Raw genomic sequence first — 23,131 nt, 5'->3', positions numbered from 1 at the left:
CTACATTTTAATATCTGAGTGTGTCTCAATAAGACTTGCAATTTTCAATAGAAATAAAAATGAATAATTGCCATTCAATAACAAAAGATGAGGATGTCAACCCATAAATCCATGAGCATCCAAAGTTTGAAATGTTTTGGTAAGCTGCTGTATGTTCCCCTCCCTGTAACGGCACAGTCACACAGTCAGGCCCAGTGTAGCGTGAAGAGGTTTTTGTACGGCGCCTCTATGAGTCTGTATCACTGTGGTGGACTTTCGGAGGAGGCAGCAGACTTGACGTGGGAAGTAAGTAAAACATTTAAAACAGTATTCAATTACAGGTCTCAGCTTCAAGTTGTAATAGTGTGTGATTTATGCTGTGAGAAAATGATGTAATTGAATAAGCTCATTTTAGCCCAATTTAAGGGGTTTTTTTTATTTATGAAAACTGGACTACAGTTTGCTTTTCTCAGATTTGTTTGTACTTTTAAGGGTATACAGTGACTTGTGTGCTTTAATAGTTGGTGTTAGTGAAATCATGTCTTTTCAAATGTAAGGGTAATTTACTGTAGCCCATACTGTGATGGTTTTGGTATGGGTGCAAATACTGTAGTGTCTGCTGCACTGGTACATATTTAGATGCAGCACTGATGTGAGAAGCAACTAAAAGACTATAGTTTATACATAACTTGGTGTGTGTGAGTTGGGGATTTGATGATATAAGGATATATTCATTATATTAATGATGTAACAGCTATTCTGTGCAAAAATCACACCATACTTGTGAGTAGAGCACTTTATAATGGTACTCCTAACATGGAGAAATCAAACTTGGAGCAGCGTTATGTTTTACGATATTGCGCATAGTAGTGTGACATTTATGCATCATAAGGAAGTTTCAAATTTTGCAGGCCCATTGCAAAACGTTTTAATTTTGTTTAACTTTATTAGCTGCAGTTTGTGGCTAGTGTTTGTCCTGTTGCTTGTTGGGCTTCTTCTTCAAAGTATTTGAGGTCGTATTGCATTGTATTGTATGAGCATTTATACAGATATAGAAATCTTGACATTTCTGTAGAGTGAGACCAAAGGCTAAACCATGCAACCTAAAACTCACTGTTGTTACAAGTCAGTGTGGAGCTCAGTCCCTTGAGATAAGAAAATATTAAACCAAAAATTACATTGGACAAGATGAAAAGAAGAACTTTTCTTGATCAAGGCACTCAATGAAAAAAGTTATTGAAAATTAAACAATATTTAATAATTCACCCACTCTCAGGGCTGGTCTGGGACCGGAAAATGTTCCGAGCATGTTTGGTACAGACAGGCCCCCAATACATACACAGGCCATTTTCATACTACATCTTGACTGGCTGAATACACTGTCTAAATTTAGGATGGAACATTGGGCCTCCCCCTCTAAATTGTGGACAATCCCCAGGAAAACAACAACAGTTTCGGCCCCTAGGGACTTCTTGCCCACCGGGAAAATGCCCTGTATGCCAGATTACCACTCCAGCCGTGCTCACTCTAGACACGAGGCCAATTTTTTATGTTTTTTTTCTTTATAAATAAAGACATTTTAACTTCATGTAGTGCCTTGATCGAGAAGAGTCCTTGTTTTCAGCTTTTGAACTAAACTTCACTGTGTTCTCTAAAATACATGTAATCTACATACTGTATACTACTAAATGTGTTTTTTCAGATTACAAAGTAACCAGTGAACAACACTATAATATAGTGATCTGTTATATTGGAAGAGGAATTTCCCCTTGTACTGATCATTATGACTCTCATGACTAGTTTGATTTCATCATCTCGTCATTTCTCTCGTTTCATCCCTGTTGTCTTTATTCCCCTGGTGACACCTTGTCTTTCATCTTACACGTAAACCCTAATTTGTCCCTCTTGTCTTTATTACCCAGGTGACACCACTCCCAAACTGACAGTGCTGCCCCCCCTGGACACCAGCGGGAGTTCGGCCACACTCATGTGCCTGGCTAACGGAGGCTTCCCGTCCGACTGGAGTCTGAGCTGGTCTGTAGCGGGGAGCAGCAGGAGCGGGGAGACCAGTCTCTGGGGCCCACAGAAGGACGGCCTGTACAGCTGGAGCAGCACCCTGACCCTCCCTCTCCAGGAGTGGACCCAGGACGTCCCAGTGACCTGCCAGGCAACACGGGGCTCCCAGACTGTCACCAAGATCCTGAAGAAATCAGACTGCTCCTAGGCTCTGCTTTAATGTCTGCCATTATTCTGATTTAGAGTGTGTCTGATAGGGACTCTTCCTCTCTTCCTCTCTTTCTCTCTCTATGTGGGTGCTGCTCTGAGTGACATTTTTAATCATCCCTTTGTTGTTCTTTCATATCATTTCAGAATTTGAAGTGCTTGTTACTTTGCGGTTTCCTTGCATTTTGACTATTTCTACAAATAAAGAATATTAATCAGATTTTAGAGTTGTTGTTATCATTGTTTTTGTCTTTCAAATGGTTATACAGAAGGCCTATTGGTTGTATTTCACTGCTACTCAATGATGAAAGAACAAAAAATTGGCAAAATAAATAAATGATTTAAAAAAGTACCAAGGGCTTGGCTTTTCACATACTCAAAATCTTGAAAAGGATCGGTTTAACAATTACAGACATATAAAAAAAAAACCTTCAGTCATGTCCTCTCCACTACCTCATTCAAATGTGTATCTTGTCCTTCATTAAGTTAATTTAATATTTACATTTACATTACATTGATATGATGTAGGCCCACTTCCATTCTAGATGAGTTCCTTATAAAATATAAGTTTTACTTCAACATATTTCCATCATACACAAGTTGTCCGCCCGTTTGAAATCTGGTGGGAACTCTTGAACATCTGGCAGTAGTGCTGCTCTATTCTGGGACTAGCAGACCCACTCAAGCCTGGCAATGCAAATACTAGTTTCCCCCACAGAGTGCACTGTTTCCTGGGTTACACCTAACTCCCCTGAGACATCTGTGCTTAGTCACACTCTTTCACTTTCACACAGGTTAACTCCACATGCACACACACACATGTACACATACACAAATGCACACAACCACACAGTGTCCTGTCTAAAAGCTCCCTCTAATGTCCCTTCCCTGTAGGTGAGTTCAAGTTTAATCGGTATCAGGGATGAACATTTAAAAATTGTTCCAGTATTGCTTTATATATTAACTTTGTTACAGATGCATACAAGTGCGCTTCCCAGTTCACTAATTTAATATGATTTAGGAATGATTATTACCATATTTTCAATCATTTCATAACGGGTGCATACTCTATATTTCTCCACTTATGCATGTTGCTGATTGCAATATGTCCTCTTCCCTGTCACCTCCATGGTTGTACAAGTGCAGGGCCCATACAAGAGGTGGCATGTTATTCCTGATATCCTCCACTAGGGGGAGATGCTTGATCAGGACCAGACTGTACCAGGCACCATGTGTCATGCTGTGTGACTGTGTAAGCTTATATTTGTGGTAAGAAATCTAGGCCTGACTACAGACCTTAATCCTGCATGTCTCCAGGTGTGTCAGGTCTTAAGACATTGAACCCACTCCTCTGAGAAATGCTCACTTCATCTGGTCAGTCCTTAGTGTGTGGATTACCCAGCTATTATCATGCTATATTTTCTGTCCCCTAAAAAGTTGTAATTTGCTGAATGTCTTTTTTAAAGGTAATGTTCAGCTAGTACTTATCAATGATATCATATCCTTTGCAGTGATATAATTCCTTTTTGTAGACATCTTCCACTTTGTGTCCACAGAGTGCATAATGGAGTTAAGTAGTCCACATTTCACAGCACATCGTGTAAACTGTGCATATGACTACAATAACCAGAGACCAAACTCATCCCCTCTACACACACTTCACATTACTCCCATCTGGCCGCAGGTATAGATCCATCAGATGGCGGCGAGCACGCTTCAACAAAAGCTTTGTTCCATATGCCATCACTGCACTAAACAACATCCCATAGCCACCCCTGCAATTGACCCTCCTGGAGTGTGTATATATAGTGTCTGTCATCGTGTTGTGTTCTGTGCTGTCTGTCAATGTCTGAGTGGGTATGTATCTAGTAGGCCTATCTGACTTGTCATCTATGGCTAGTATGTCAATGTTCAATTGGGTTAAATGTCTTGTGTTTAATGTCTTGACAAGACTGCTATGATGGCGAGAAAAAAATTCCCATTGGGGCCAATAAAAGTCTACCTATCATCTATCTGACAAAAATAAAATGTATTTGTATTAATTCTCTCTACTCTCCTTTCCCATGTTCCCCAAATGCAGAGAGTGGGGCTCTAACTAGTAGCTTCTGTACCCCCACTGTCTCCAGAGAGCCAATAGGAAGCTGCCTGCCTTTATCTGCACATGTAGCAGAGAGAAGCAACACGTCAGTGGAACACAGTCATTGGGAGTGGCCTACCACAGCTGCCAAGGAGAGGGATATAGATGATATTTTATTTAGTTATGTTGAAGGCCACTTACTTATCTGCCTGTGTTGGGGGTAAGGAGTAATCTGACTCTCTCCAGATGAATGTAGTGAGATTACATTCATTTGATGAGAGTCAGGTTGGGTAAAGACAGCCTGGAGTTATCATAACAATAGGAGTTTGGGGAGCTGTAATAGTAGGGTTTGTGCTTTGACATGTATTCCTCTCTCTGCTGCTCCAAATGAGTCCATCCTCCACACTGCTGTCCTGGGATCAGCACTGCCCCCTTTGGCTCCTCTTGGTAGTGTCCGCTCTACTCTACCTGCCCTCTCTCTAGTACTGCTGTCCATGGTGCTGAAGCTCCTGCAGATCACTCACGCTGATTCCACTCCATGACATTACCATACATTACATTTATTACAGGGTGTTGGATAAAGTCCCTAGAACAATGTGGGGTAAGGTACCTTGTTCTAGGGCACTTCAGCCATGGATGGAGGTATAGAAGTAAGGGTGGGATTTGAACCTGAAACCCTCTGATCTTAAGTTTAACTCCCTTATCATTAGGGCATGACTGCCCATATGGCCTGTAAGCTGCTTGTGAACACATGTGAACACATACAAAAGGTGTTGCACTTTGTCATCTCATTTGTATCTAAATTTGTGGTTTAAATTAGCAAAATTGAATATACATCTGAAATGCGATGTAATAATTAGCCCTACATTTGGTACACACACACACACACACACACACACACACACACACACACACACACACACACACACACACACACACACACACACACACACACACACACACACACACACACACACACACACACACACACACACCACAGCACCTGCAGTGAGCTCCAGCAGCAGCAGTGCAGTCATGTGGAGCCTGACTGAGGGAGGTTTTTGTACGGCGCTTTATCACTGTGTGAACACATTGCCCCTATGGCGACTCTGACAGTAGTAAACTCCTGCATCCTCAGCCTGGACATCACTGATGGTCAGAGTGAAGTCACTACCTTTAGAGGATCCTCCACCAACAAAGCGACTGGGGGTTGATCCATAGCGGTTGCTTATTCGATACATTAACAGTTTAGTAGCTTCTCCAGGTTTCTGAAGGTACCAGGAGAAGCTATCAGCAGTGAGGGGGCTGCTGGTCCTGCAGTTGAGTGTGATGGTTTGTCCCACAAGAGAAGCTTTCACTGCTGGAGTCTGAGTCAGAGTATACTGGCCTCGGCATACTGCAATAAATTACAAAAAATGCAGATTAATAATACATTTTGCTGTATGATGTATATTACATGTACAGTATATACCTACTATTTAATGTATTTGTTTTGAAACCACGGCTTTATAAATTAGCTGTTACCAGAATGGTAATGTCCAAGTCGTAATGTATTACTAAAGGCCCCGTGCACTGTCATAGTAGTGTAGTACTATAGTAGTTAACTTTCAATGTCTATTACAGCGTGCCACAGGAGGTACGGCGTGCATTAAGGGGGTACTGCTTGAAAGAATCTACTTTGCTCAGACACATTACCTGCGATACAGAGCAGGAGAGTCCAGATGAATGTGATGTTTGTCATTTTCTTCAGATAATGTCCTCTAGAGTTGAGTGCTCCAGTGTTCACCTCCCTCACATATAAAGATGTTAAGTAGCCTACATGCGTTTCTCAGTTTAGATATGCAAACTACACAGTACTTCCCTCCCTTATTCCCACAATACATTCTCATCAACAGTGTGTGTTCTCCATCCCCTGTAGACCCATTACCCAGTAGAGTTTGAGGATAGAGGATACTTTGACTAATCTACTGACAGTTTATATGCATCATCAACGTAACACAGTTTATGCATCAACAATGTAACAGCCTATGCTGTATGATGGTGTCAAATAACGCTGAGTGGAGTTTAATCATATCCATACCATATTTATGGTCTTGCAGTCATTCATCAGTCACTCATACAAGTTAACTAGATCAGTGAGTTAAAGCATGTCATTGCTTCTGTCAAGATGTCAGATAAATAATCTCTAATTCTGTCCGGCCAGGGAACCATGTCATACAACAATTGCTAATGTGTGTCTGTGTGTCATAAGAAATGCAATTTTCATTAGAAAAAAAACAAAACAAAAAAACTTTGACTTAAAATGGAAAATGATGAGGACCTTAAGCCTAAATTTATCATTGAGCATCTAAAATTATGAATGAGTAGTTTATCTACTGTATGTTCCCCTCCCTGTAACGGCACAGTCACACAGTCAGGCCCAGTGTAGCGCGTGAAGAGGTTTTTGTACGGCGCCTCTATGAGTCTGTATCACTGTGGTACACGTTTGGAGGAGGCAGCAGACTTGAAGTAGTCGTAAGTAAGTAAACCCTTTTTAATCATCTCAACCAGAATTCAATATTATGTTTCAATTTAAAGTTGTTATAAGTGTGCCTTATGCTGTGACAAAAAATATGTCTTTGAATTGCATTGAATGAGTCCATTTTATAGTCTTATAAGCCCCATTTCAGGGTCTGCTTCAGATTGATCTAAAACTGGACAACAGTTTGAGGGTTTTCTCAGATTAATTTGTACTTTTAATCGTTCACAGTGATTTGAGTGCTTTAATAGTTGATGTTAATAAAATGTCTTTTAATGGGTTCTTGAAATGTTTGGGTAATTTAATGTAGCCTGTGATGGGGTTTGGTATGGGGGCAAAAAGCGTACTTGCACTGTTGGTTATTGCACTGTGGTAGACGTTTAGATATAATTGATGTGAGAAGCGACTGAAGGACTTTAGTTTTATAGCCTACATAACTTGGCGTGTGTGGGTTGGAGACTTTTCATTGATGATATACAGTATACTGTATACTATGGATACATTACATCACACTTGTCTTGTGAGTACAGCAGAATGAGCATTTTATAGGGGCAGTGGCATAGCAGCCTGGGGCAGAGTGAAGGTTTCTGTGGTGTGACATTTATGCATCATGAATTGTTTTAGTGTTGTTCATAACGATTGCAAAATGTTTAAAATCTTGTTTTATTTTATAAGCAGTAGTTTGTTGCTAATGTTTGTCCTGTGTTGCTTGTTGAGTTTCTTATTCATCGTATTTGAGGTCGTATTGAATTGTATTGTATGAGCATTTATACAGATTCAGATTCAGATTCAGATAACTTCATTAATCCCATCAGAGGGGCTATCAGTTTGCGGTCCCAGATTCAGAAATCTTGGCATGTCTGTATGACCAGATTACAGGCCCAGACGTACAACCTGAAACTCAGTCAGCTTGGTTGAATGTTGGATCTTTGGCTGACTGGGGGGAAAGCTGAAAAGAAGAACTTTTCTTGAACAAGGCACTCAATGAAGTTAAAAATTATTGACAATTAAAAGTATTTGTGTCATTGCATATAATATAAATACATTTTAACTTCATTTAGTGCCTTGATCAAGAAAAGTTCCCTGTTTTCACCTTTTGAACTAAACTTCACAGTGTTTTCTAAAATACATGAAATTTACATGCTACTAAATATGCTTTCCCAGATTAGAAGTAACCAGTGAACAATACTATAATATAGTGATCTGTTATATTGGAACAGGAATTTCCCCTACTGATCATTATGACTCTCATGACTAGTTTGATTTCATCACCTCATTTCTCTCGTTTCATCTCTGTTGTCTTTATTCCCCAGGTGACACCTTGTCTTTCATCATACACATAAACCCTAATTTGTCCCTCTTGTCTTTATTCCCCAGGTGACACCACTCCCAAACTGACAGTGCTGCCCCCCCTGGACACCAGCGGGAGTTCGGCCACGCTCATGTGCCTGGCTAACGGAGGCTTCCCGTCCGACTGGAGTCTGAGCTGGTCTGTAGCGGGGAGCAGCAGGAGCGGGGAGACCAGTCTCTGGGGCCCACAGAAGGACGGCCTGTACAGCTGGAGCAGCACCCTGACCCTCCCTCTCCAGGAGTGGACCCAGGACGTCCCAGTGACCTGCCAGGCAACACGGGGCTCCCAGACTGTCACCAAGATCCTGAAGAAATCAGACTGCTCCTAGGCTCTGCTTTAATGTCTGCCATTATTCTGATTTAGAGGGTGTCTGATAGGGACTCTTCCTCTCTTCCTCTCTCTATGTGTGTGCAGAACTGAGTGACATTTTTAATTTTTAAAATCATCTTTAATCATCCCTTTGTTATTCTTTCATATCATTTGAGAATTTGAAGTGCTTGTTACTTTACATTTTGACTATTTCTACAAATAAAAAATATTAATCAGATTTTAGAGTTGTTGTTATCATTGTTTTTGTCTTTCAAATGGTTATACAGATGGCCTATTGGTTGTATTTCACGGCTACTCAACGATGAAAGAACAAAAAATTGGTAAAATAAATAAATGATTTTAAAAAGTATCAAGGGCTTGGCTATTTATCACATACTCAAAATTTTGAAAAGGATCGGTTTAACAATTACAGACATATAAAAAAAAGCTTCAGTCTTGTCCTCTCCACAACCTCATTCAAATTTGTAGGCTGTATCACAATGCATTATGACAATCTGCTAAGACCTTGTCCTTCATAAAGTTAATTTAATATTTACATTTACATTGATATGATGTAGGCCCACTTCCATTCTAGGTGAGTTCCTCGTAAAAAAATAAGTTTTACTTCTACATATTTCCATCATACACAAGTTGTCCGCCCGTTTGAAATCTGGTGGGAACTCTTGAACATCTGGCAGTAGTGCTGCTCTATTCTGGGACTAGCAGACCCACTCAAGCCTGGCAATGCAAATACTAGTTTCCCCCACAGAGTGCACTGTTTCCTGGGTTACACCTAACTGCCCTAAGACATCTGTGCTTAGTCACACTCTTTCACTTTCACACAGGTTAACTCCACATGCACACACACACACATGTACACATACACAAATGCACCCAACCACACAGTGTCCTGTCTAAAAGCTCTCTCTAATGTCCCTTCCCTGTAGGTGAGTTAGTTTAATCGGTATCAGGGATGAACTGATATGTGTCTTGCACTTTATGGCAGTCTGTAAAATGTCAGTCTTGTATATGTCTGTCCTGACATGCTAAAGAGAGACGTTATTTAATTTCCCTTGTATGACTAATGCACATGAAGAAAGTGACAATAAATGCTAACTTGACTTGACTTGACTTGAACATTTAAAAATTGTTCCAGTATTGCTTTATATATTAACTTTGTTACAGGTGCATACAAGTGTGCTTCCCAGTTCACTAATTTAATATGATTTAGGAATGAGTATTACCATATTTTCCATAATTTTATAACAGGTGTATACTCTGTATTTTCCCCACATATTGCATGTTGCTGATTGTGCCCTCTTCCCTGGCACCTCCATGGTTGTACAAGTGCAGGGCCCACACAAGAGGTGGCATGTTATTCCTGATATCCTCCACTAGGGGGAGATGCTTGATCAGGACCAGACTGTACCAGGCACCATGTGTCATGCTGGGTGGACCAGACTGTACCAGGCACCATGTGTCATGCTGGGTGGACCAGACTGTACCAGGCACCATGTGTCATGCTGGGTGGACCAGACTGTACCAGGCACCATGTGTCATGCTGGGGGTCTACCACAGAGTCTTGTCAGTCTCTACAACGAATGGAGGCCTGACTACAGACCTTATTCTGGCATGAGTCACAAAGTGTTTCAGGACAATAATCATTAAGTACACTCCTCTGAGGCATGCTTGCTCATCAATCCTAAGTGTGTTCATTATGCTATTATGTTCCTGTAAAAAGTCTTCATTTGGTGAATGTTAATGTATGCAATAGTCTTTATGAAGGCAATGCTACAGCTAATACTGCCCAATGATTTTATATCTTTTGCTGTAAAATAATACTTTTCATAGACCTCCTCCAGTTTTTGCAAAGTTATCTAGTTAACCAGTCCACATTTCACAGCAATTTGTGTAAAGGTATAACTGTGTACAGTACATGACAAAATAAAATGTATTTATAGGCCTACTTCCCCCCTATGTCCCATGTTCCTGAAATCCAGAGAGTGGGGCTCTAACTAGTAGCCTCTGTATCCCCACTGTCTCCAGAGAGCCAATAGGAAGCTGCCTGCCTTTATCTGCACATGTAGCAGAGAGAAGCAACACGTCAGTGGAACACAGTCATTGGGAGTGGCATACCACAGCTGCCAAGGAGAGGGATATAGATGATATTTTATTTAGTTATGTTGAAGGACACTTACTTATCTGCCTGTGTTGGGGGTAAGGAGTAATCTGACTCTCTCCAGATGAATGTAGTGGGATTACATTCATTTAATGACAGTCAGGTTAGGTAAAGACAGTCTGGAGTTATCATAACAATAGGGGTTTGGGGAGCTGTAATAGTAGGGTTTGTGCTTTGACATGTATTCCTCTCTCTGCTGCTCCAAATGAGTCCATCCTCCACACTGCTGTCCTGGGATCAGCACTGCCCCCTTTGGCTCCTCTTGGTTGTGTCCACTCTACTCCACCTGCCCTCTCTCTTCTGCTGCTGTCCATGGTGCTGAAGCTCCTGCAGATCACTCATGCCACTTTCACTCTTTGAATTACATCGCATTACATCACACTACATCACATTACATTACATTGCACTTACCTGACACTTTTATCTAAAGCGACTGACAGTTATTTACAGGGTTTTGGTTAGAGTCCCTGGAGCAATGTGGGGTCATGTGCCTTGCTTGTTAATGCCATGGATGGAGAGGTTCAATATAGTGAGAGGTAAGGGTGGGATTTGAACCGGAAACCTTCTGATCTTAAGTCCAACTCCCTAATCATTGGACTATGGTTGCCCATGTGGCCTGTAAGTTGCTTGTGAACATCTGAACACACATGGGAGTTCGACTTGCCGTCTGATTTCATGTCATTTTTGTACAAATTTGTAGTTGAAATTGGTAGCAGCGTTCTGAGAACATCTCAAATGTGGCAATATAATAATTACATTTGGTCCCCACCCTCAACAACCCCCCCTCCCCTCAACACAAGCTCCAGCAGCAGCAGTGCAGTCATGTGGAGCCTGACTGAGGGAGGTTTTTGTACGGCGCTTTATCACTGTGTGAACACACCACTACCACTAATGTGGTAACTCAGACTTGCAGTCCTCATAACAAGACTCTCCACAGCACCTGCAGTGAGCTCCAGCAGCAGCAGTGCAGTCATGTGGAGCCTGACTGAGGGAGGTTTTTGTACGGCGCTTTATCACTGTGTGAACACTGGGCCACTATGGAGACTCTGACAGTAGTAAACTCCTGCATCCTCAGCCTGGACATCACTGATGGTCAGAGTGAAGTCACTCCCATAAGTGGATCCTCCACCAACAAAGCGACTGGGAGTTGATCCATAGCGGGTGCTTATGAGATACATTAACAGTTTAGGAGCTTCTCCAGGTTTCTGGAGGTACCAGGAGAGACAGGTGGCACAGCTCCCATCAAGGCCTGTGCTGGTCCTGCAGTTGAGTGTGATGGTTTGTCCCACAAGAGCAGCTTTCACTGCTGGAGTCTGAGTCACAGTAATCTGGCCTCTGCATGCTGAAATGGAAAAATACAGGACAATAGTGACTTGTACAATATATAATTTCAATGTTTAAAATGGTTAAAATAGTCTACTTTGCTCAGAGCAGACACATTACCTGCAATACAGAGAAGAAGGGTCCAGATGGATTTGATGTTGTTTGTCATTTTCTTTAGATAATGTCCTGTAGAGTTGAGTGCTCCAGTCCTCGTCTCCCTCGCATATATAAGATCTCAAGCTCAAGTGGTTTTCAGTCCAGCATTATGCAAATATGCCTTCTCCACCTTTTCCCATGCGCATGTTTCTCCTCCTCAGCTGCTTTTGTTCTCCATCCCCTGTGTGCATGAAAACTAGACCAAAACGTTAACCCAGAAAGACACTTGCCTGGTGGTTACCACCAGACCTAATGAAAAAGTGTCTTTCAGATCGGAACGATTGTGTAGAACAGTGGTTCTCAACCTTTTTTGAACAAATGGCCCCTGAACATCATCATAAGCCTCTCAATGCCCCCCGTGGCCGCTAACGCCCCTTTAGTATTAAAAAATGATATAGACTAATATACCCCAATGGCAACTAAGTCCCTTAGCTGTGGCCTTCTCAACGCCCCCCAGCGCTCCCCAATGCCCCCTGGGCGGCTGTACCGCCCCCGTTGAGAAACACAAGTGTAGAACTAAAGGCAATATGGGAGTTCCCAGGCTAGAAAGACACAGCCCCTAGTTATCAATTAGCTGATATTAGAATGCCAATGAGCAAGTCCTAATGTGTTACGTAAGGCCCTGCATACTGTCATTGTGGTGCAGTACTACGGGCAGTCATGGGTAAGCGGTAAGGGTGTCAGACTTCGTAACCCAAAGGTTTCCGGTTTGAAAACCGACCTGACAGGTTGGTGGGGGGAGTAATTAACCAGTGCTCTCCCCCATCCTCCTCCATGACTGAGGTACCCTGAGCATGGCGCCCCTTGACATTGAACAGAGTTTAATCATTAGCATATACCGTATTTACTGTATTGCAGTCAGTAATCAGCCCCACAAACACGTAAACTGGAATAGGTGCATTAAAGCTTGTCATTGCTGTCAAAATATCATATAAACAACATCCAATGCTGTCTAAGACGAGTGACGAAAGACATGCAATGTTAATTAGAAATAAAACAGCATCATTTTCATTTATATGGTAAAGGATTGATTCCTCAACCCCACTCTTTACCCACTCTGATATTGTGTTTGATTTGGGACATGGGACATTATGTGCTGAATGTTGCTGAACCATGATTAAGATGTTGTTAAAATACATTTGTATTCTTCTTTCTGTTCTCATGTAGCTTCACGGCCGGCATATTCTCTCTGTTCATCCAAATAATCCAAATAATGACTTCTGCTGCTTTGGTCACGCTGGGTGTTGCTGGGCTGAAGATGAAGTGAGCTGTCTACACATACCACATTTGAAGTTGTAGCATGACATTACAATTATTACCTCTGCCAAGGATGTTTTTGGTCGCGTTGGTTTGTCTGTCTATGTGCTCGTCTGTCTGTTTGTGAGTCTGTTTGTTTGTTTGTCTGTCAGCAGGATAACTCAAAAACGTTATGAATGGATTTGAATAAAACTTTGTGGAGTTGTTGAAAATTGCCAGGAACAAGTGTTTATATTTTGGTGGTGATCCGGACCCAGGAATTTTTATAAGATTCTTCACCATTGCGGGATAGGGCGACTTTCCAGTTTCTAATTCCCCAAAAAGAAGGCAGACTTAAAAGAAAAGTGTAACATAGTCAAATGTTCTATCAAACAACTTCCTTGGCCAAGGTGTGCATTCTGTGAGTGTATTTCTAGTTTAATGTTTGAACAAGCCCTGCCCCATATACTATATCTGCATATTGAATTGAACATGTATACACTCGTAACACTAACAACACCTTGTGTTGCAGTCCTCAAAACAAGACTCTCCACAGCACCTGCAGTGAGCTCCAGCAGCAGCAGTGCAGTCATGTGGAGCCTGACTGAGGGAGGTTTTTGTACGGCGCTTTATCACTGTGTGAACACCCATTTACTGTTGAGATAGTGTTCACTCTGACAGTAGTAAACTCCTGCATCCTCAGCCTGGACATCACTGATGGTCAGAGTGAAGTCACTGTGAGTTCCACTGCCACTGAATCTGGATGGAGTCCCAGACTGGAGTGTTTTGGCGTAATAGATGAGGAGTTTAGGAGCTGCTCCAGGTTTCTGTTGGTACCAGGCTAAATATGAATTTCCTCCATAAACATAAACATTACTGCTTGTTCTACAGTTTAGTGTGACGGATTCTCCCTGTTGAACAGCTTTCACTGCAGGAGTCTGAGTCACAGTGACCTGTCCATATGACTCTGTAGAGAAGACAGAAACAAAATCAACTTCTATCCACACACAAACAGTCAACCTAGTTGAATATGAAATGAAATGAATGTCTTACCTGTAAAAGAGGATATAAATATCCAGAAGATCATGAAGATTGGAGTCATGTTGTGTGATTATTTCTCCTCAATGATGACACACACAGTCACTGTAGAGCTTCTTATAAGAACACACAAGGACATAAATGTCACCAACGAGAGCCGTTATCCACTCATGCAAATCAGCATCTACATGCAAATACTTCACCAGAGCTGCATCCACAGCGTTAGCATATGCCAGTTTATGTTATTCACAATACAAATGGTTAGAATACATAATATTACACAGTAAAACCATATCTTGCTGAATATAAAGGCCAATGCTGTTTAACACTGAACAGTAGAGAGCATAACCAGCTTTCTAACACCGAACAGAGCATCACCGTTGACCATTGCTAATATCTGAATGTGTCTCACTAAAACTTACAATTTTAAATAGAAATTAAAAATGAATTATTTCCATTCAATGGCAAAGGATGAGGACCTCAATCCCAAAATCATCATGAGCATCCAGAATTTTAAATGAGTTGTTTATCTACTATTTGTTCCCTCCCTGTAACGGCACAGTCACACAGTCAGGCCCAGTGTAGCGTGAAGAGGTTTTTGTACGGCGCCTCTATGAGTCTGTATCACTGTGGTGGACTTTCGGAGGAGGCAGCAGACTTGACGTGGGAAGTAAGTAAACCCTTTTTAATCATCTCAACCATTATTCAATGTTTTAACTTAAAGTTGTAATAGTGTGTGCTATATATTTGGGCTTATAAGCTCCAAATCAGGGCCTGCTTTAGATTGATGCAAAAATGGACAGTTTGATGTGATTCTCCGATTCAATTGTGCTTTCAATCGTTTACAGTGAATTGAGTGCTTTAATAGCTGGTGTAGGTGAAATCGTATCTTTTCATGGGTTCTTAAAAAGTGCAATGAATAAAATGAGTAATGTCCTGTAGCCTACTCTATAATGGGTTTGTTTCTGGATGTAAATACTTGACCTGTGGGTAGTTGCACTATGGTGCACATTTAGATGTAGGATTATAATTCATGTGAGAAGCAACTGAAGGACTAAAGTTTTTATGCATAACTAGGTGTGTGGGTAAACTTTACATAATTATATAGGACTACCTCTATGTATTCTTTACATCTCACTACGAACATTTTGCAGGGATAATCACATGGATACCAGAATGGGGTATTAAAACAGATTGGAGTTTTCCAATATTATGCATTGTGGTGTGACATTTATACATCATCATGAGCTGTTTAAAAATCGTACATAACCATTACAAAATGTTTAAATCTTGTTTTTTTTTTATTGGCTGTAGTTTGTGGCTAATGTATGTCCTGTTGCTTGTTGGGTTTCAAAGTATTTGAGGTCGTATTGCATTGTATTGTATTGTATGAGCATTTATACAGATACAAGTCTTGGAATTTCTGTAGAGCAAGACCAAAGGCTAAACCATGCAACCTAAAACTCACTGATGTCACAAGTCAGTGTTCAAATCAGTCCCTTGAGAGAAGAAAATATTAACCCAAAACCTTCTGATGGGGGCTCTTTGATCCAACTATATGCTAGTAACATAATAAAGATTTTTTTAAAAATTAAAAATATTTNATGATTCAGTTATAATCAAAAAAGGACATTTCACGCACATACCTTTATAAAGTTATTGAAAATTAAAATATGTAATATTTCACTTATAATCAAAAAAAGGACACGAGGCAATTTAAAAAAAAAAAAGATTTTGTCATTATATACTGTATAAAGACATTTTAACTTCATGTAGTGCCTCAATTATGAGAAGTTCTTCTTCACCTATTGAACTAAACTTCACTGTGTTCTCTAGAATCCATGTAATATTTGTAGATGTACTACTAGATAAGTTTCCCACAGTAAAAAGCAATCAGTGAACAACACTATAGTGATCTGTTATTTTGGAAGAAGAATTAGTCCTTGCACTGTGATCATTTTGACTACCATGACTAGTTTGATTCACCTTGAGTGCATCTTAATATGCGACCTTGCCTCCTCCACTTGCCTCCTCCACTTGCTTCTCGTCATGATGACATCACTGACAACAGCATTATATTTCATTATCTTGCAAAAGCTCAATTGTACAGTCTTTTTCTCATTTGCAATTGGGATGGTGAATGAAAAACAGTCCCTCAAAAGTTGTTGTGGCTAGGCTGACAGCTGGGAAACTTTATCGTTTTCTCCACGGAAGAGGGGCCAGGAGGCGGGACGAGGAGACAAGCGCAAGTGGAGGAGGCAAGGTCGCATATTAAGACGAACCCACCATCTCATTTCTCTTGTTTGTCCCTCTTGTCTTTATTCCCCAGGTGACACCACTCCCAAAGTGACAGTGCTGCCCCCCCTGGACACCAGCGGGAGTTCGGCCACGCTCATGTGCCTGGCTAACGGAGGCTTCCCGTCCGACTGGAGTCTGAGCTGGTCTGTAGCGGGGAGCAGCAGGAGCGGGGAGACCAGTCTCTGGGCCCCACAGAAGGACGGCCTGTACAGCTGGAGCAGCACCCTGACCCTCCCTCTCCAGGAGTGGACCCAGGACGTCCCAGTGACCTGCCAGGCAACACGGGGCTCCCAGACTGTCACCAAGATCCTGAAGAAATCAGACTGCTCCTAGGCTCTGCTTTAATGTCTGCCATTATTCTGATTTAGAGTGTGTCTGATAGGGACTCTTCCTCCCTTGCTCTCTTTATGTGTCTGCAACTCTCAGTGACTTTTAATAATATTCTCTTTGTTATTTTTTCATATCATTTCAGAAACTGAGAAACGTACTGCTTTGAGTTTTTTTCTGGCATTTTGATAATTGCTTAATAAAGACCTTTAATCAGATTTTAGACTTGCTGTTGTCATTATTTGTGTTTTTATGACAATCTGATCATCTTATCCTTCATAATATTCAATAATATAACAAGTGCATTTGCATTCATAGGATTTTATTTTAGGTTTTTATTTTACTTCAGTTCTTCAAAACAGTTCTACTTCTACATACGTATCTCCATACATCCTACACATAAGTGGTCTGTCATTCTCTAAAAAGTCATGATACTAATGCCGCCTTTTTGAAATCTCATGGGAACTCTTGAACATCTGGCAGTAGTGCTGCTCTATTCTGGGACTAGCAGACCCACTCAAGCCTGGCAATGCAAATACTAGTTTCCCCCACAGAGTGCACTGTTTCCTGGGTTACACCTAAACTGCCCTGAGACATCTGTGCTTAGTCACCCTCTTTCACTTGCCTATAGATAAACGCACACACACGCATGCACACATGCGCAGGCACACACACACACACACACACGCACACACGCACACACACACGCACACACACACATGCAGAGAGAGAGTGAGAGGGACAGACAGACAGAGAAAGAGAGAGACAGACAGACATACAGACAGTGAGAGAGAGAGAGAGAGAGAGAGAGAGAGAGAGAGAGAGAGAGACAGACAGACAGACAGACAGAGAGAGAGAGAGACAGAGAGAGAGAGAGAGAGAGAGAGAAAGAGAGAGAGAGAGAGAGAGAGAGAGAGAGAGAGAGAGAGAGAGAGAGAGAGAGAGAGAGAGAGAGAGAGAGAGAGAGAGAGACACACCCAACTATCCAAAAGCTCCCTCTACTGCAGGGGTGGGGAACCTTTTTCATTAGAGGGGCCACTTCAAATTCATCCGAGGCCCGTAAAAGTCCTCTGAGGGCCTTACTTTGAACACAAACCAGGATTTTCCACTTCACTTTAGGCCTATATTGAAGGCATCTACCTTTTAACCCTATTCAGACTGGGCTTTTTTGGCATTCCTGGGCCTGGGGTGGGGGCTCTTTTGACACCCACCCAACCCCCCCCATAACTCATGAACGCAATACAGTATCACTACGAAACTTGGGGGAGATGATCTACATATGGAAATCTATGAATGACATCATTTTTGTGTAATTATTTATTATTATGACATCATTATGACATCACTATCTTATTATGCCCAAAATCTCGCCATAATGGATTTTCCAACAAATTTAGGTCATGCACTTAAATTTTGATGATTTTATGCTTCAAACCACTTAAATGCTCACAAGGGTGTCTGATGCTAATGGAAATAACAAAAAAAAATGAAAATATATGGCGTCATAGATATGGTCATGTGATTTTTGGTCAGACATACCTGTCAGAAAACCGTTGCCATGGCAATGTCAAAAATTATAAACCTAATCTTTCGGTACCTAACTGTAGTCAACTAAATGTTAGGAAAAGTCACAAAGTTTCGTAGTCATAGCTTAAGTCGTTAAGGAATTATACGACATCAAAGTTGGTGCGGGCACTTTTATTATATTAATTTTATTATTATAACAAAAAATATTAAGAATAACGTATATCATCATCTTTTGAATACTTAGCTGCAGTTCTAAAATGTTCTTCTGACATACTGTTATTGACTATTTACAGACCTCCAAGACTTTCTGCACCACTCTTCTTAGAGGAATTTGGTGAGCTGTTGTCGAATGTTTGTGTGAACTATGATAGCTTGTTTATAGCAGGCGATTTTAATTTTTACGTGGACGACTTAGAGAATGTCTATGCTAAGGAATTTTTAAGTCTTATTGACATTTTTAGCCTCACACAGCATGTAACAGGACCAACACACAACCAAGGTCACACTTTAGACCTAATAATAACAAAAGGCCTTAATGCTTGTGCTAGTGTCAAAGACTATGGCTTTTCTGACCATTACTGCATTTTTTCTGATGTTTCTATGTACCCTCATGTTCAAAGGGAATCTGTTACAGTCAAAAAACGTATAATCAACTGTGAGACAGCCTCACTCTTTCAGCAAGCACTTTCAGAGATCCAAAGTCAAACCTCAGAGAGTGCAGATGATCTCATGGTTAATTTTAATTCAAGGATGACCCGTATTATGGATGTTATTGCCCCCGAAAAAATCAAAACAGTGGGACGTGAAAAAGCACCTTGGAGAAAGAATCCCACAGTTATATTGCTAAAGCAAGAATGCAGGAGGGCTGAAAGACAGTGGCGTAAATCCAAACTTGAAGTCCACTACCAAATCTATAAACACACACTCTCGAAATACAACCAAGAAATTTCTAAAGCTAGACAATCTTTTTTCTCTGACATAATTAACAGAAATATTAATAATGCACGTGTCCTGTTTGGCACTGTGGAAAAGCTAGCAAGGCCCCCAAATCTAATGCCCTCTGAGTTCCTCTCAGTCAGCAAATGCAATGAGTTCGCATCCTTTTTCAAAGGAAAGATTGAAAAAATACGTGCAAACATACTCACACATGTGCAACCGACCCAAGATTCAGACCAGCTTGCTATGGTGAAGTTAAATCCTAACCTCATGAGAAATTTTCATTTAGTTGATGTGGACATTCTTAATAGAACGGTACAAAGTCTTAGCTCCTCTACATCTGACTTAGATATTTTACCAACAGCCTTCTTCAAATCCATCTTAAATCTAATATCATCAGATGTACTTCAGATCATCAACACCTCACTACAAACAGACACATACCCAGGCTGTCTGAAAGAAGCAGTTGTGAAACCCTTACTGAAAAAGAACAACCTGGATGCACTGGTACTAAACAACTATAGGCCCATATCCAATCTACCATTCATGGGTAAAATAATAGAGAAAATTGTTTTTAACCAATTAACTGCTTTTCTAATCTCTAATAGCTATTTTGATAAGTTTCAATCAGGTTTCCGTGCCTACCACAGCACTGAAACAGCTCTTATTAAAGTTATGAATGACATAAGATTGAATTCTGATGCTGGCAAATCATCCGTCTTGGTACTTCTTGATTTGAGTGCTGCTTTCGATACAGTTAATCATTCTATACTACTACATAGACTGGAACACTGGGTGGCTTTACGGGCATAGTGATCGACTGGTTAAAATCGTACCTACAACAAAGAAGTTTTTTTGTCGCCATTGGAAGACATACTTCATCACCAATGTCTCTGGATTGTGGGGTCCCCCAGGGCTCCATTCTGGGACCACTACTGTTCAATCTGTATATGTTGCCACTGCGACACATTATCGAGAATAAGTCCATAAATTACCATAGCTATGCGGATGATACCCAGCTCTACTTATCTATGTCCCCAAATGACTATACCCCCCTTGAATCACTCTATCATTGCATGGACCAAATTAACAAATGGATGTCTCACAATTTCCTCCAGCTGAACACAGATAAAACTGAAGTAATTATATTTGGGAAAAGAGAGGAGAGACAAAAGATTGCTACTATCCTTGAAACGAAGGGACTGAAAGCAAGGGAAACAGTTAAAAATCTTGGGGTCCTCATTGACAGTGACCTAAACTTCAACAGTCACATGAAAGCTATTACTAAGTCTGCATTTTATCACATAAAAAACGTCTCTAAATTTAGGGGCCTGATGTCTAAACATGATCTGGAGAAGCTAATACATGCCTTTATTTCTAGTAAAGTTGATTACTGTAACAGTCTTTTTACTGGCCTCCCCAATAAAACCATTAAACAGCTTCAACTTGTACAAAACGCAGCTGCAAGGGTTCTTACAAAGACAAGGAAGTTCGACCACATTACTCCAATTTTAAGATCGCTGCATTGGCTCCCTGTAAGCTACAGAATTGATTTTAAGGCTATGCTACTTGTGTTTAAATCACTAAATGGAATGGGACCCACATATCTACTGGATATGTTTCAGCTGTATGCACCAACTAGGTCACTAAGGTCAACGGAGAAGAATTTGCTGGTGATTCCAAAAGTCAAAACAAAGTGTGGAGAGGCAGCCTTTAGCTTCTATGCTTCAAAGCTTTGGAACCAGCTTCCAGATGACATAAAAAATGCACCCACTATTGATAGCTTTAAATCTAGACTCAAGACAAAGCTGTTCTCAGATGCTTTCCCCTAGCTTAAATTACTTATTCTTATTATTTTAATTTTTTATTTAATTTGTTTCATTTTATTTTATTTTATTATTATTTTTACCTTATGTTTTATCTTAATGTTTTTAAATGCTTTTTGACTCTAATTCATTTCCTTCTTTCTTCCCTGTTTCCTTTCATTTACATTTGTTAACTTTGTGAAGCACATTGAGTTGCACCTGTGTATGAAATGCGCTATATAAATAAACTTGCCTTGCCTTGCCTTGCCTATAACTCTGTTACATGTTTGTACTCTGTATTTCCCCGCATATTGCCTGTTGCTGATCGTGTCCTCTGCCCGTGCACCTCCATGTAATGGTTTAGTTGTACAAGTGCAGGGCCCACACAAGAGGTGGCATGTTATTGCCAATATCCTCCACTAGGGGGAGATGCTTGATCAGCACCCAGTGACAGACTGCACTGCCAGGCACTTTGTATCTAGCCTGATTACCATCGACTTTCAAATCTCTTCGAGACTTGGTCTGACCAAGGGCATAACAATTAACATTTCCCAAACGGCATGGTTGACAATCCTCCTTTGGTTTGCTAATGGTTATTTGTTTCCCGACAAAGTGTGAGGAGTTCCCGATTTTTCGGGAGTTCAGAAAGTACTTGCCCTCTTGACCTGACCAGTAATAACGCTCAAGGTGTTGCATCAGCAGCAGGGGACGGCCAGGCTACCATGTATCATGCTAGCCTGGGAAGTCCCATACTGCTTAAGTTCTACACAATTGTTCTGATCTGAAAGACTCACTTGTGATTAGGTCTGGTGGTAAGCAGGGTCTGTTGTAGGCACAGAACTGGACGCCCTCACAACCACAGCCGACAAGAGGACACTTGGCAGATTGGACTCTATTTTGGACAACGACAAGCACCCACTGTACCCAGTCCTCAACAACCAGAGAAGCCTGTTCAGCTACAGACTGCGCGCCATCTCCTGCAAGACAGACAGGCTGCGGAAGTCCTTTGTACCCAGGGCCATTCAGCTTTTCAACATTGCACAGAAGGACACACAAAGAGAGATCATCATAGGGGACTGGACTGCATAAACAGATCCCACTCCTGCATACTCTTTTTACCTGGACTCTCTACCCTTCGACTCCTTTTCAGCGGAATGCACAGCTGAGTGTGTGTGTGTGTGTGTGTGTGTGTGTGTGTGTGTGTGTGTGTGTGTGTGTGTGTGTGTGTGTGTGTGTGTGTGTGTGTGTGTGTGTGTGTGTGTGTGTGTGTGTGTGTGTGGGTAGATACTCAGTCTGCGATGTGTGTAACCCCCCTGACTACTGATACTCCTGGACTATGTACACTTTATTTTTGGTGTGTGTGTGTGTGTGTGTGTGTGTGTGTGTGTGTGTGTGGGTGTGGGTGTGTGTGTGTGGAGTGACACAGGGGGTGACTTGTGTTTAACCCCCCATCTCTTTTTCTAAGGAATACAATGGACATTGTTCTAGGAAAGAGACTATGGACACTCCTGGACACTTTATGGCCACCTTGTCTTGGCTACTATGTGCCACTTAGCTAAGGCACATGTGAACACTGGACACTTTACACTTTATATTTTTGGTGTGTGTGTGTGTGTGTGTGTGTGTGTGTGTGTGTGTGTGCTGTGTGTGTGTGTGTGTGTGTGTGTGTGTGTGTGTGTGTGTGTGTGTGTGTGTGTGTGTGTGTGTGTGAGAGAGAGAGAGATGCCTTGGCAATAAGTATGCAACAGCGAGCTATATATGATTATTTTATTTTATGTGTAAATATGTGTGTTATGTCTTGTGGACAATGTCTTTATGTCTTTATTTATGTGTGTATGCTACTTGACAC

The 23,131-nt window shown here is 41.2% G+C and overlaps 4 gene segments (V, D, J or C); 3 read left to right on the top strand and 1 right to left on the bottom strand.

The window, feature by feature from the left end:
- The first annotated feature begins 200 nt into the window (after nucleotides 1-200).
- Nucleotides 201-2,507, top strand: LOC134443196 (immunoglobulin kappa constant-like). The segment is given in 2 exon segments: nucleotides 201-285; nucleotides 1,902-2,507. A coding segment is annotated over 1 exon segment (237 nt).
- Nucleotides 2,508-4,250: 1,743 nt separating this feature from the next.
- Nucleotides 4,251-6,020, bottom strand: LOC134443110 (Ig kappa chain V region 3381-like). The segment is given in 3 exon segments: nucleotides 4,251-4,357; nucleotides 5,454-5,675; nucleotides 5,975-6,020. Coding segments are annotated over 3 exon segments (375 nt in total).
- A 742-nt stretch (nucleotides 6,021-6,762) lies between these two features.
- On the top strand, nucleotides 6,763-8,695 carry LOC134443137 (immunoglobulin kappa constant-like). The segment is given in 2 exon segments: nucleotides 6,763-6,797; nucleotides 8,175-8,695. A coding segment is annotated over 1 exon segment (237 nt).
- Nucleotides 8,696-16,722: 8,027 nt separating this feature from the next.
- On the top strand, nucleotides 16,723-17,215 carry LOC134443183 (immunoglobulin kappa constant-like). The segment is given in 1 exon segment: nucleotides 16,723-17,215. A coding segment is annotated over 1 exon segment (237 nt).
- Nucleotides 17,216-23,131: the final 5,916 nt, after the last annotated feature.

This window comes from Engraulis encrasicolus, unplaced genomic scaffold (genome assembly GCF_034702125.1).
Source record: "Engraulis encrasicolus isolate BLACKSEA-1 unplaced genomic scaffold, IST_EnEncr_1.0 scaffold_28_np1212, whole genome shotgun sequence".
In the NCBI taxonomy this organism is placed as follows: domain Eukaryota; kingdom Metazoa; phylum Chordata; class Actinopteri; order Clupeiformes; family Engraulidae; genus Engraulis; species Engraulis encrasicolus.
This window is presented reverse-complemented; position numbering and strand designations above follow the sequence as displayed.